This window comes from Channa argus, chromosome 16 (assembly GCF_033026475.1).
Source record: "Channa argus isolate prfri chromosome 16, Channa argus male v1.0, whole genome shotgun sequence".
NCBI classification, from domain to species: Eukaryota; Metazoa; Chordata; class Actinopteri; order Anabantiformes; family Channidae; genus Channa; species Channa argus.
Window position 1 is genome coordinate 9,665,915 of NC_090212.1, and position 14,730 is coordinate 9,680,644.

At 40.4% G+C, this 14,730-nt stretch overlaps 1 protein-coding gene across 2 annotated transcripts; it reads right to left on the reverse strand.

The window, feature by feature from the left end:
• Positions 1-1,684: 1,684 nt before the first annotated feature.
• LOC137101471 (Intraflagellar transport protein 43 homolog) lies at positions 1,685-14,349 on the reverse strand. Of its 2 annotated transcripts, none has more exons than XM_067479916.1 (9): positions 13,973-14,349; positions 12,420-12,521; positions 10,025-10,095; positions 7,704-7,739; positions 6,867-6,913; positions 3,451-3,523; positions 2,692-2,767; positions 2,491-2,553; positions 1,685-2,240 (listed from the first exon to the last, which is right to left on the reverse strand). In XM_067479916.1, the coding sequence occupies exons 1-9, from the start codon at positions 14,015-14,017 to the stop codon at positions 2,130-2,132; spliced, it is 624 nt and encodes a 207-aa protein (XP_067336017.1). In that variant the 5' UTR covers positions 14,018-14,349; the 3' UTR covers positions 1,685-2,129. The 2 variants fall into 2 exon arrangements, with proteins under 2 accessions (XP_067336017.1, XP_067336018.1); XM_067479917.1 differs by lacking the exon at positions 13,973-14,349 and adding an exon at positions 12,181-12,325.
• Between the last annotated feature and the right edge of the window lie 381 nt (positions 14,350-14,730).

Below are 14,730 nucleotides of genomic sequence, written 5' to 3' on the forward strand. Positions count from 1 at the left end.
GAAAACTTTTCCTACATAAACTCTGAGATTTGGTGTGCCATGATGTTACATATGTCCCAGCAAATCAAAAGCCTTTAAACACTATGTCACTACCGGATCATTTTGAATGAAATACTGGATCAGAGAAGCATGCATTCAAGCAATGTGGATTTTTACAGCAGTAATGGCTCCATTATTTTAATAGAAAAATGTCAAGAAAAAACAAATTACACCCCAAACTTATGTGTGGCCTGTATCGTCTGATCTGATATACACAGCATCAACAAGGCATTGGACTCAGTTCACCTCCCAGTGACACCACGTTCATCTGAAAGCCACCAATAAAAGCACAAAGCTCTCTAAGAACACAAGTCGCTTCATCGCTAGAAATAATGAATATATAGTAGCTGTTTTGCCGTGATTGAATTCACAGCACTGAGAAAGTGAGAGGTCATTCCTGAGCCCCGGTGCAGCATCTGGTTATACCGTTTACACCGGGAGACATGGATGGAATAAAGGAAGTGAAGAGAGAGACAGCGTGTAGTAGTACAGAGAGGTCACTTTGAGAAGCTGGATGCAAGCACATGCCAAACAGCGTCTCTGGATCTCCCTCTTCTTCTCTAATCCCCTCTCTGATCCACCGATGCTCGGGCCAATCATTTGGGGCCGGCCACAACCTGTGATCACTAGCTCCTAATCTGAGTCCTCGGCCCATCCGCAGTCCACCTCTGACAGCAACGGCCGGCTGCCAGCAGAGGAGTGGCAGGCTTAGTCTTCTCCAGAGAGACAGTTAGAGGTTGTCTCTACATGGATGGGCACTTCACAGCTCAGTGGGGGCGGGAGGAAGGGGCAACATAGCAGCTGCTCAGGGCATATGGGCAGAATTCATTAAGTTTGGCTAAATAAGCCAATTGTGGAGGCGGTAAAAAAAATAAATAACTGTGCATTTGTATGTCTGATACAGAAATGAACCAAGATCACTCGCTGAATTATAGTCCTGAGCTCAAATTTTCTACCGCAGATACAGGTATTCTGAGCACAAATATCCCATGTGATTGCTTCGTCCTGAGGTATTACATTCGATGAAGTTGATTCAAGGTCCACTAAAGGAAAAAATCTGGAACTATTTGTGATGGGCAGTGATTGAGCTGTTTGATGCATAGATTGTGTGTCCTTGAGGACTTTGCTGTGCATCTCCAAGTGTCATGAGACTGCCCTGTGCCTCAGAAATAAACCTAATCACAATCTGTAAATGTTACAGCTGTTTCCCTAATAGACCTGGCATAACTTTGGAGGCCTGCATTTATATTCACACGCATGACCCAAAGACAAAACTGAATATTAATACATATGACCAGCATGTATCAAAGTCACAGTATACAACACATCTCATAAATTATGTTAAATGTAGTGCAAATGTGTCAGAGACAAGGTCCACTGGTCTGTGTTGTTCCTATTGTATTTAGAGTTGTCCTATGATTTGGCAGAAGTTTTTTGTTCTTTCATCTGGAACAGCAAACACCTGACGCCATGAGCTGTCTTGTTCCAGGTTTACTTCCATTTCTCTTTATCCAGTAAAAGGTATTATGTATGCTAATCCCCCAGGTGTCAATAGGAACTCTGTTCAATGCATTTGAGATAATAGTGAAGGGGTTGCTCCTATCGAAGAGCTGGAAGATAAAGTCAATGGCACAGTCAATAACAATAGGGTTGTAGGCTTTAATGAGGAATCTTAATTTGAATACAATCAAGTGGATTTCAGCTTAGCTGATTATCAACCTTGGACTTGTATGAGGGTATGTTGATAATGCTGGCAGTACAGGAAGGGCATTTTTATCTGTGACAGCTATTTCAGAGGGGCTTTTCAAACTAAATCAGTTTGCCTTATGGCTATTTAAGTTAAAAACTAACAAAAAAGACAGGAAAGGGGGAAATTCCAAAAACATGAACAAAGAAAAAGGAGGGTAAGCCAACACTGCACTGCACCAACACTAACATTTATTTAGAACATTTTTACAAACGCTGTATATACACTTTACAAGAAATATATTCTGGACAACAAACTAGAGTTAAATGTAATTAATAAAATCACTGGCACTTTTGTGTAAAGGACATTTACCCATTTCATGTCTTTTCAAGTCCAAACAAACTCATGCTACAGGCAACGCGGCCTGTTCCTCACTGTCTCCTTGATCCCATTCCATCAGCAGCTCTGAGGACACCTCTGTAAACAGATGATCCCAGTCCCAGCTCACATCATCCTGCAGAGCAAAAGAGACAGAAGAAAGGGAGAAAAGAAGAATTAGATGGGCAGAGGCAAGAAAGAGAGCACAAGAAACAAAGGGAGTAAAGAGAGGAGAATAGGGGACGGAGAGCAGAGGGTGTTAATGTCCACATCATAAATCTTGATTACCTGGGAGAGAGAGTGGCCACCTCCCATGGTGCTCTAGAAACAGCTGGACAGGCCTTTGCTGGGAGCTCACAAGCTATATTTACTTAAAACTCACTCACCTCTTTCACCTCCTGCTCTGGTGCTAAAACCTTGGTGAGGAGCTTCAAGTCAATCTCTCCATCCTGGAAAAGGAGCCCAGTAAAATTCACTTAGCTTGCACAAACAGAAGTGATGTTGGTAGTGAAATTAAATGGACCACCTTCATGAAAAGGAGACCTGAAAATATCAAAGAAATATAAAAATAAATGTCCTTGACTTACTAAGGTCTGGAAGGCAGAGTAATACTTCAGATCATTGTCCAGATCTCTGTAGGTCATTACCCGGTTCACCTGGATGCTAAAAGTGTGGGAGAAAGTCAGAAAAGACATGTTTTTCACGAGATCGCATCAAAGAGAAAAACTAACCATCGTGACTGTGACGATTTCACACTACTGTACATGTAAAACAAGTCTGAGAGGTGGCTTTGGAGAAGTTTGTGCACAATGAGGCTCCAAGTCTTTAAGCAAAGACCACAGAGAGCAGGAGATGGTTGCCAAGTGGTAAATGCTTCAAATTTAAACCCAGCTGCTTATCTGTGGGTTAGAATTAAGTGGGGGGGCTCTCAAAGTGGCCGGGGCCTAGCAGTGCATGCCAGTCCTACTTACTGCACATTACACGCTACATTGCCTCTACAATGAGTTCAATGTGGATATTATCTCGCACAGAGAGCAAGCCCCAGCCTAATAACCTCCACCGCTGTCATAGCCTTGCTACATATTCGACACATGTCGGCATGTCTCTCACTGCCCTGTAAATCAAAGGGCCTGGTTAGTAAGGACCCTGGTAACAGAGCTGCATAAATCACACCCAACTGTTATTTCTCCATTTCAACCTGATAAAGCAAGACACAAAAGCACATGTGGAGGACAGGTAACCATCAAAGTCACAAAAGCGGGCTGCTGTGCACAGACAGAGGTTAACTGTCAAACATGGTTCTGGTGCATAAGCTGTGTGTGTACATACTGCTGAGAGTTCACTACCTTGGTGGGGCTGCAACTTGCATGGTGAGGTCTTCGTCTTGTACATCTTCTAGGTCTGGAATCACTGGAATATCTTATGGAATATCAAGAAAAAAAAACAGACAGACATTCACAGACATTGTATGACAGACAGACATTCACAGCCCATGTGAATGCATTTTAAAATGTGACAAAATCTGGAAAAACAGTGTTTGAAGTTAATCCCCTGTGAATGACACCTTGATGTGCACATATTTGTGTGAGCATGTTTATATGTAACTATGTCTGTGTGACAATGCTTCCCCTCCCTCTTTGTAGCTACATTCTCATAAGAGCTGCCCTGTCACAATAGCCATGCGGCCATGAATATTCAGGAGGTGAGGCGGTAGCTCTTCCTGCTGTGAGAGGGGCGCTGGCTTGGGGCTCCCCAGAAAGCACCCCCTGCTACCTTAGCATTTGGGCTCTGTCAGTGCCGCCCACCCCAAGGACCTGCAGTGGCCGGTAGGCCGACCTCCATGTCCACTCTGCCACTCTGACTGGAGCGGCATCCAGCCATGTGCAAGAGTATTTGCTTGCGGGCCCATCTGTGTGGGGTCGGAAGTCACAGTGCGGCCTGGCAGGGGCTGCAGTGCCAGGAGCAGCCAGCCCGCTGCTCAAACAGTGGGAACCCACTTTAATTGGCAAAACGCAACAGGACAGCGCATGGCTCTACTCCCAAGAAGGACAGGGCAAACTTTCACACCATTTCTCAGATGGACATGTGTTGGATCATAGAAAGTATTAAAAGATGTAGAAAGATTGTTTGGAAATAAGCTAAACATTTCATAATAAATAAAAAGAAAAATGTTCAAAGAAATTCGGTAATAAGGACATATGTTACTGTATACTAACAATCTCAAAAGGTTACAGAACTGCTAAAGAAAATGCTGGTCTCAATAATCAAAGAGGAAGAAAGGCTTTGCCAAAATTTTGTTTAAGTTTTATCGAGTCAACATAAGTGGTGTGCAACTTTTCAGTCTTCATAGAATTTGTTTTAACTTTGTGTGATGCATCTTTCCTTCACAGAAAATTTCTTTGGGATGGGAAAAGACATCACAGACTTATTAATATACAGCTGAGTAGCCTAGTTTAGAAAGGGAAGTAGAAGAGAAGGAGGAGAAGAGGCAAACAGGAGAGAGGAACAGACACATAGTGGGAGAAAGAGAGCTGGACTGCATGAAGAGGGTTGTCAGTAATCTCTAACCACAGTACTGCACCCTGAGGGGAAAGTCAATAGAGGAGCTAAATAGAGGTGAAGAGATGGAAGTCTGCACCTGATGTGAGGGAAAATACTCCTGAAAATAAAATGGAGTTTAACAAACCCTGATCAGAGAGGGCAAACTTAATTTCAGTACTCCATAAAAGTTATGGGCTGTGGGGATGAAAAGAAATTATTTTTATTCGAAGCATGTTTCTCAGAACGAGGAAGACTTTTTAAGACAACTTGGTTGAAAACTAACCCATCAACTTTCTGCAGATAACAAAATCTCACCCTCTGTTGATAACTTATTTCTTTCTCTTTTTTAATTAAACCAAATTAAAAATGCCACGCTCGTTTAGCCGCTGACAAGATTCATCTGTGTTTCTGATATCCAAATAAATGCAGGCGCGGGTATTTCATATTCATGAGGCCCCGGTGACACTTTGTCCTCTCATTTACAAAGCACAGTGTTCAGCAGAATCTGTCCCCCCTGGACCCCCAATCAAATTTAATGGTCTTAGTGCAATGACATCAAAAAGCCTTGCTGTCCAGTTCTTTGCAAACAGCTTCCTGGGTTGTCTATCTGTCCACACACACCCTTTTGCATTTCAGCTAGTAATGCACAATCACCACACTTCACACGAGTTCAACTCAAAGACTTACAGTATGCTATCTATATGTAAAGTCTATTATTAAGTGAAAAAAGGATCAATTAATTTAAATAAGCTTCAAATTCAAGCTATAACGGGAGGTCAAGCAGGGTATCAAAAAAAGCTGCAAACAATCCAGTGTTTTCTTCTGACACAAAGCGTAACTACCACGTATTCTCTCTCTTCTCAGCGGAGCCCACATTACCCACGCTGACTTCCTTCCCTCGGCTGGACATGTATCAAAGCAGCTTTTGTCTGGCATGGAGTAGGCCACACGTACCCTTATTACATGGTCTTGTCTGGCGTCCTTGCTGAAGCATGTAAATATCAAAAGGGGATCATTTGCTGTGAATGTAGACCAACTCCTGCCAGGCAAACACCAGTCAGCAACTTTATAGAACAGGGCATCTATCCACTGTGCTTGGTGTCCTATTATCTATGCAGGGGTCCAGTGAAATGATTACCTAAGCACATAACCTATTTGAAAGGCTTATGGGAAAATATTAATAACAGCACTGGCTAAGAGTTAGACAGTGAAAGGAAACAGATGTGTATGTCTTAGATTCGGGTGCTTTCTGAAAAGACCAGCAGGAGGCTGCGGGGGACCGGAGACTGGGCTAGGCTTCTCTCTCTGTGCTTGTAGCCAGTAGACATAAGGGATAAGGGTAGGGGACATAATCAAGATTGCAGAGGCTATCTCACTAACCCTCAGCACTGTAATTTCCAATGCCCCTGCCTCCGGCTGTGTATTAAGAGGTCTCCCTCCACAGAGTAATAATCTTTCCTGTGGCATAAACTGTAAGAGAACCAAACCTCTGGACTCTCATTCAATTGGCCATTTTAGCCACTGTGCCGACAATTTGTACGTGTAAATGGTTGTAAACACATTTGCACGAACTTCCACAACAACAGCATGTTTATGAAACATAATAGGTGAATAATAAATATTTTGAAAAAATATTTATCAGTTACACATTTCAATAAAAATTAGCAAAATATTTTGGGGAATATTATCACCTATATTGAACTTTGTTTTGACTTAAATCATTTTTCTTCTGCCTATTTTTATTACGATATTTTGAATAGCCACAACTTTTAAAAATTATAATTTTTGAACATAACAACTTTTAAACATTGTATAACAGCTGTAGCAAAAAGATTTATAACCCAATGGTCACAACATATTCTTTGCTGTTACACAAAATTGGGCCTTAAGGTGATTTTGTCAAGCAGCAATGCTACCTCCACAACTGTAAAAGCACCTGAATGACAAGTGCTTTTGTGAACCACCTCAGCCACAATTTCTCCCGAAAAACAAAAAAGAATCTTTTTTATTTTTATTATACTGTGACACACTCTGTGGTAAAAGGTGTGGACATATGAACCTGGATCCAAGAAGAAATATTGTGTAAGCATCAGTAAAAAGCAATGATCTGACTGCTGCTTATCTGTTCTACTTCCAGATGAAGGTGCCACGGAGGCAGTGGAGCGCCCCTCTTTGCCTGCGTGAGGAGACACAGAGTGGGGGATTGCGAGGGTGCTCTTACCTCCTTCATCATCAGATCCCAAGGGAGTTTGTGGTCGAAGGCGGCGGCTGTAGAAACAGGAAGTGGGAGAGTATGAATTATTTAATGCTCAAAATGCAGCCCAACAGTTAGGTGATCACAGGGAGCAAGTGAGTTGGCTCCAGAGCCCCTTTGCTTTGATGGAGGACCTGTTTTTTGTCCAGTATTCCATGTTAGATTGGACATTCGCTCAGTCTGCAACACTCTCACTGGACTTCAAAATTGCAGCCTCTGCCAAAAGGCACTGTTGGTGCTGTCTGGGTGACCAGCCGAGCAGCTTTGGACAAGATCACCTCTAGGAATTTTTAAAAAACAAACCCAGCTGGAGCAGCAATCTGAATAGTTCTTAGACAAAGCAGTTGATATAGCACATAGGGGATTTTTCTGCAGGGTGGTGGTCTTTACTTTCACACAAAGCCCCCGTCTTACTACAGTTGTTCAGGCATCCGGCTCTAACTGCAATGACAAGTAAAACATGCACGACTATGTCCTCTACCTGCCTCTCCTCATGGTGTTGTCTATTCTAGTCACAGAATGATGTGAGGGAGGGTGAGGGAAAAAAACGAAATAACAGAAATACTTGGCTCCTAACAGCAATAAAAGTGATGACAACTCAGTCACGCTGTTTTTTAATCATGTTAAGTGATTGTTCTTGGAAGGCAGAGATTAGTTGCAACCAAGGACAATTTGAGTACAGCACCATTTTCACCTCACTGCAAAAACAACAAACATTTAAACTGACCTATTTTTAATAATAAATGTAACTGTCACTAATCGGCAGCTTTGAGAATGAAGTGAAATATGGAGCAGTCAACCTACTCTTCCAGGTCCTCAAGTGCAGTTCTTCTTGATGATCTGTGTACCCAGAGAAAAGAAAAAAAAAAAAACCTTAGACATATTAAGTACAGCAACATACGTTCATAAGAAATATTGCTTTCTTCAATATAAGAGTAACCATAAATATTCTGATACACATTCTTCATCTTAACGCAATAATTCTGCTACATCAGATATAGTAGGTTAAGTAGTCTCCCCTCCTTTCCTTACTGTTCTTAGCCTTGTCTCCTGTTGGATCATGCAGCTTAAATAAAGTCGTCCAGAAACCAAAACATTATCTATTAACACTTTTCTACTTCGACATAGCTTTTTTAGCACGCAGTCTCTTTTATTTTAGGGAGCAATCAAACCTGAAACCAAGGACATACAAATATAACCATATTGGTTGCTTAAGAAGCATTTTCCAATATCAATATGTGATCAACATGATCATACAGGAAATCAAGCAGATTCAGTTTTGACCTTATTTGTAGCCAAAATTTTACATACAAGTTCTAAATATTTTTTCATTACGCATGACTTCTCCTGGTTGAGTACTGCCCCCCACTGGTTTTAAAGGTACTCTAATATATCCAGAACCTCAACAGTCTATTACTCAACGTGTTTCCTGTTCATGCTACCAAAATTAAATTACATTTGTATTAAACAAATTCATACTATATATATATATATATATATATATATATATATATATATATATATATGTTCTGGTGATACATTTGCCAAAACATGTGTTTTAGTTAAAATGTGTGTATACACACACACACACACACACACACACACACACACACACACACACAAACACAAATGTATATTTATCTAAAACACATTTTTAACTAAAACACATGTTTTGGCAAATGTATCACCAGAACAATAAATACTTTCTCCTTATCATAATTGAGGGTCTGAGAGAGTTTTATATGCTGTGTAGATTACAATGATTTTGAGGGGGAAATGTGTGATTAATGATGTTTGCTAAATAAAAAATAAACAAAATAGATATAAACATAATAGAACTGAATTATTTCATCTTTTTAAGCCATAAACAAAACAAAGGAATAGAATCATTGGCTACACCTTTGGCTAACCAGTTCTCAGGCAGCAATCATTGCAGATGCTTTGTCTGAGTAACAGCAACAGTATTGAAGCACAAGAGTCCAACCAGGCAGGGCAGAGAGGAGCTAAGGGAGCCTACCTGCCTGCCCTTGGACTGTGTCCTGTCTGGGGGCGGGGGTGGCGACACTTAAGACACATTACAGGCCCCTTGATTAAGACTCATGTAAGGCAAAGCGATAGACATGGTAAAACTGTCTGGAAAAAGTTGTTAGGGATAAAATATATTGTGACAACCTGGTTTCAAAGGTTCATCAATAAACTGACAGATCATTTAGTGTCAATTAGAAGTGATAGATCGACAAATCCCGGGATTTCTGCGCTGGGATTAGTGGGAGGAGGCTGGCGGTGATTGAGCATGAGGGGTGACATTGAAGGAAAAAGTCCTTGCCGGTTCCAGGGGGGACCATTACTTACTTTGTTTCAGAAAGGATCAATGCACGTGCAAACCCCTTTTACACCTCCTGTATTTCAATCACTTTCAGACTAGGAATCAAGCTGCGTTATGCAAAAGCAGAGAAGTGACATGCTGACCTTCTTTAAGAAAGGAAAGATCTATTGAGTCTGCTGGTTTCATTGCTTGGACTAACAGTGCAGTAAACTACACAAATAAGCACAGCGGTCTCTTTGCATCAATGCATCTTCTGTGCTCTCACCGCCACTGAGGCTGAAGAAAAGAAGCACTGTGGCAAGTGGAAGAGAAAGCAAGATGGTTAATTCTATTGAATTTCGAAATGTCGTGTTTAGTTAGTCACATACAGTATTTCGATTTAGTGCCGTTAGATATAGAAATACCTTTTGCAACCACCTTCCATCTGTACTGAATAGTTCATGAATTCTCCATGTTGTGCTCTCTGTCTAAAGAGCAGACTGCAGTGGTAAGGGGTGATTAAGTGCCTTGAACCTTTGTGATGAAGTGGCTGGCTGACTAACAGTGCCCTCCTGTGGCTGATGCATTAACCATGTCAATTACTGCCTTGCTCACAGATGAAGACGAATGGAGAGTTGCCTTCTCAGACAGGCTCCCTCTAACCTTGTTGATTCACAGCCTGAGTGCCAAACATGCACTGATAAATAAGCTCATTCAACAGCATGAGAGTTCATTAATAACACATAACCCAAAGCTGGAGCACACAGTCCCCACCTTCTGTGTAGCCACAGGAGATGAAGGAAAAGGCAGAAATACATACTTGGCAGAACCGGACCCAGAGCTTTCTTCTGCCCAGCCACCCTGCCGCCTAGCGGGTTTAGGAGGGGGACCCTGGAAGGAGAGATAACTTTAGTAGAAAACATAATTGTTATAACTTACACAGATATATCAAGCTTTATAAAAGGACAAAATTCATAAACAAGAGGCAGGTAAAAACCAATCATGAGTTACTTCTACGTTAGTGCTTACGTACCAGTAGAGGGCCAGCTTGTCTACAACAGAAAATAAAGACCCCAAAAGGAAAAGTTGACCCCAAAGCTTCGAAATCATAAAAAAAACTGATTGTCCTGCTTCAAACTGCAAGCTCTTGTGCAGTAAAGAATGTGCCTGTACAATACAGAGTTATGTTTTGCTCTCTATTGTTTTGTTTATTTAAGATTTTTTTAATGCTGCTCTCTTTTAGCAGCATAACATATGGAGCAGAGCGTGGGAAATGCCAGGGTCTGTAAGTCTGACCCTAAAATAGATTCACACGGAAAAACTACCCGCTCCCTCTCATTCTTTGATTCTGAAAATAGTAAACTGAGTATGCATTTTGATCCTGAGACCAGGACCCTGAGACCAACGCTTGAATGAATGAATTCCTCAGAGCGCAGGAGGGTGGGCACCAGACAAATGAATTAGAAAAAAAAAAAAAAAAACATTTCTCATTACTAAATTAGGTCTGCAGAGGACAGAGTGCTCATGAAGAATTTCTTTCATTTATGATGAAAGAGGAAATAATCTTTGATGCTTGGTTCCTTCACCAAAGCCATTTATAAATCTGAATGTCATCATTAAGCAGGACAGAGGGAGGGGGAACCCACTCTGCTCCACTGTATAGTACCATTAATCCAGAGACTGAACAAACTCCCTCAGCATTTGTGTAGTTAGTAACTGTCTCTTTAATAAGAACAAAAAGGATGACAATATTGAGAACAGAGGGATGTAAGTGACATTACAAAAACCTTTAGCAATGATAAATCCCCCGGATGTTTAATGTTTTCCTGACTATTAACAATGTTCATGAGATAGGAGATAATAGGTCAAGTATTTTTGAGACTAATAAGTTCATTCTATGACAGCTATTTAGCGCAACAAAAATGGAGAAGACCATAAGTGTCCTGAGAAACAAAACATATCTGAGGCTCCAATTCTTTATGACCAAATATGAACTTCACAGTAAAATAGCTCGAGCTGTTAAGGCAATTAGCTTAGTCCTCATGCTTTCTAATTTAAGATTCTGTGATGGTCTCAAGGGCAAGAATTTTGTGGTGGCCAAACCTTATGAGCCCATAAAAGCAATTGAATCGTTGTTTAAAAGGATGTCAGGAATGTGACCAATATGTTGGGTATTTTAAGCAGAAGAGGACAGGGCTGATAAACGAAGGCTGCAAATAAACCCACCCAGTCGCACAACACTCTGGAAAAATGTATTGCATGCACAGAGCAGGTCAGAGAGGGCGCGAGAATACTGGTTCATATATTAGGGAACTTGACCTAATTTGGGAAGATTAGCCTAAAGCAAGAGCATTGCTGAAATGTTTCTGCTTTGGGAATGTTGGCCAGTTTGCCAATCCAGGAGACATGACTGATTCCTTATGCCAACGATAGCAAAGTTATTTGTTGCATCTGAACTGTCACTTAAATTATTTGACTTCTCTCACATATTTTTGTCCTTTATTTTGTTTTAAATTTAGGATCAATAAATCTAACATATTTCAGTGGCAGGGATCACTAGGAAAAACTTTACGACAACAATTCTTCGATGACTTAAAGTGATACATGTAAAGTGCCACTAAGGCAATAAAAAGTTGATTTATGTTTACCAATCGCAGAGTCCTCAGGACTTTTAGGATGTAATGCACTTGTCTTTAAATCAGACAATTTACAAATGCACAATAAAATGTTTTGTGACTGTGCAGTTTTAGAGGGTGGAATTGCTTGGAACTTGCACTTCAAAACACTTCATGTAAGCCGATAGGATACAATACACACAGGAAAACAAATGAAGAGCAGCTATTAGAACACTTACTGTCTATGCGTTAAAACTATCTGAAGTAGGAAAATGGCAACTCAACATCCCTGCATATATAGGCACCCCATTACAACTTTATACCATGTGTGTCAAGCAGATGCCAATGTACGCACACTAACCTGAGACAAGGTGAATCTTAATATGCATCTCATCAATTATGGTAACTTTTCTGCTGTGGAATGGAATAAAGTTGATATGTGGAGCTTTAGCCACAGAAGCCATGCCAAGTCAACACTTTTTCATGCTACCTACCTTGTCATCTTCCTGTGATGTTGAAAACAAAACCAAAATGCATACTGAAAGATTTTTTGAGATCAAATTGTAACATGCAACTCTCAGTGATGACAAGGTCACATACTTCTCCTACTGAAGCAGAGGTGGAAGATTTCCTTCCATAACGAGAATCCTCAAACGAAGATTGGTCTGCTGGAAGGCGAGCCCTTCGCCCAGATTTTGCAACCTAGGAAATGTACAGAATTTGAAAAAAATATTTTCAGTTTTCAAAAGAATTAGCTAGCTGTGGAATTTAATGAGCAAGTCATATATGCTTTTTTTGCACCTCAAGTTTGGAGTTTTGTAATTTTATACAAGTTTAAATTCTGACAAACACAGATGAATATCATTTAACACTGGAGCAGCAACTATTAAAAAGACACAAAAGTGTCTGATTGTTCTTGCCAATGGGTGGCCATTGAGTGGCGCAGTCAAAGCCCAGGGCTAAGCCATTGGAACGTCTGTAAAAAGACCCAAACATGGGAGAGGATCTGTCCAAATGTGAGACGCTTCTATAGACTTACCCAAGACCCAAAGCTGTAACTACTGCCAAACAGGCATCTACACAGTTCTGAATTAGAGGGCTAAATGCTTTAGAATAGATTGCAAAGCCAGAAATTTGCCAAAAAAAATAAAATTCAGACAATATGCTTCAACTTTTATTATGGGTTACGTGTAGATTGATGGGAAAAATACATTCTCCCATTTTAAAATAAAGTTAGAATGCAGTAAGTTGTACACAAAGTGAACGAATATTGATACATTGACAACTCAGTGCATTTCCGACTTGAATGACTGACCTATATTTATGTTGTAGTTAGTGGAACCTATGTGACTATTTACTGTATATTACAATGGGAATAAGAAAATGAAAATAAGTAGGGATTTTAATTTAGCAGTCTTACTAGTTAGAGAAACAACTAAGGCCGAAAGAGAAAAAAGAAGACCATTAATCCAGACGTCTGGACCTTAGTATTTAATTTTTTTTTTTTATAAAAAAAAAAAAAGACTTAGTATTTATTTCAATTGTAGCAGTATCCTCATAAAGTTACTTTTATGACAGCTGTCATTACAACATTACCACACAATCAACTAAAACTAACAGAGAGTATGTCAAACATTTTGAAGTAGGGCTGAATAAAGTAAAGATTTTGTTTTCCTTACCAAGCTTGAATTTCAATCATTATACGAAAAAACAATGCTATGTATTTTCGGCATGGATAGGATAGAGCAGGGTAAGAGTCCAGAGTTAGGAACACTAAAATTTGAACGTTTCCTTTAACCAACGTGTCCATGGATTAAATACTAATAGTCAGATCAGATACTTCAGTTAGCATGGCTAACACTTTCTAAGAGTTAAGTGAAGACTCGTTTGTGCTGCATTTGCTCAAGGGTGGTAGATCACAAATTGTCTTTGCCGGTAGACGGCAGGTTAAACAGATAACCTAACGTTTTGTCATTCACTGAACAAGCTAAGACAGAAGCTAATTCTTCCGTTAACCATATAGCTTCATGGCTAAGCAGCTATTAGCTACAGCCTCTTTGCGCTGCAAAGATTATGTCTCAACCACTTCAAATACACAACATAAATCTTACCCTGCCCCCATTTTAGTTTCTTGGGGCAGACTAACCACTCACGTTTTTAACTGCTCCGCTTTCTCCGAACTGAAAGTTGTCATCCATTTCTCTGCCCCTTCGGACGGCTGGGCCTGGATAGCGTCTTCCTGGATATCGCCAAGCATCGCGTAGCAACGCTCTCCATGGTAACACCGATCAGGAAGAAAGAGTGTCGTTCGCTCTCATCGTAAAGTCACATCAACTGAATAACTTTTAAACATACATATATCTGAAAGAGTTTTGGTCGTGACGTAATGATTACAATGTTGCTCTTGCTGTTGTCGGTTAGAGTGATGGTCATGATGATTCTAAAGGTACCAGAAGTTATCGATTCCCTTTTCTGTAAATGTTTCTATCAATCTTCCCTACTGAGGGATCAAAGCCCGGGTGGGGTCTGCAATTCTAAATGTTGTTTTGTCAAGAAAAAATTGTTAAACAAAAAGAAATTTGAGCAAAAGAATGTATTACATCAACAGAAACACTGGAGAGTGCAGCTGCAATAAAACATCGGGTCAATAGCCTAATTGACTCAGTGGTGGAGCAGTAAAAAAATGTTGGCCAGTGCTGATGTAGCCCTTAAGATTGTAAAAAGATGATATCATATAAACAGTCAGAGACAGGCTCTGTCTTATACCAAACAAATAACATCTTTCCCACAACTCCCCCGTCTTTACCATATTTGCTTCCTTGTGCAAATGGAAAATGTTGTTTTTCTTGTGAACAGAGCTCCATCATCTTCATTAACTCATCGACTGGAGTGGCCTGCCACAATGTCCACA

Excerpts from the sequence above, each read along its gene's own strand:
- LOC137101471 (XM_067479916.1), bottom strand. The coding sequence starts at position 14,017 with ATGGATGACAACTTTCAGTTCGGAGAAAGCGGAGCAGTTAAAAAC. Across the intron at positions 10,096-12,419 it reads CCTCTGCTTCAGTAGGAGAA|GGTCCCCCTCCTAAACCCGC; the intron begins GTATGTGACCTT and ends CTCTCCTTCCAG. Across the intron at positions 2,768-3,450 it reads CAAGTTGCAGCCCCACCAAG|CATCCAGGTGAACCGGGTAA; the intron begins GTAGTGAACTCT and ends CCACACTTTTAG.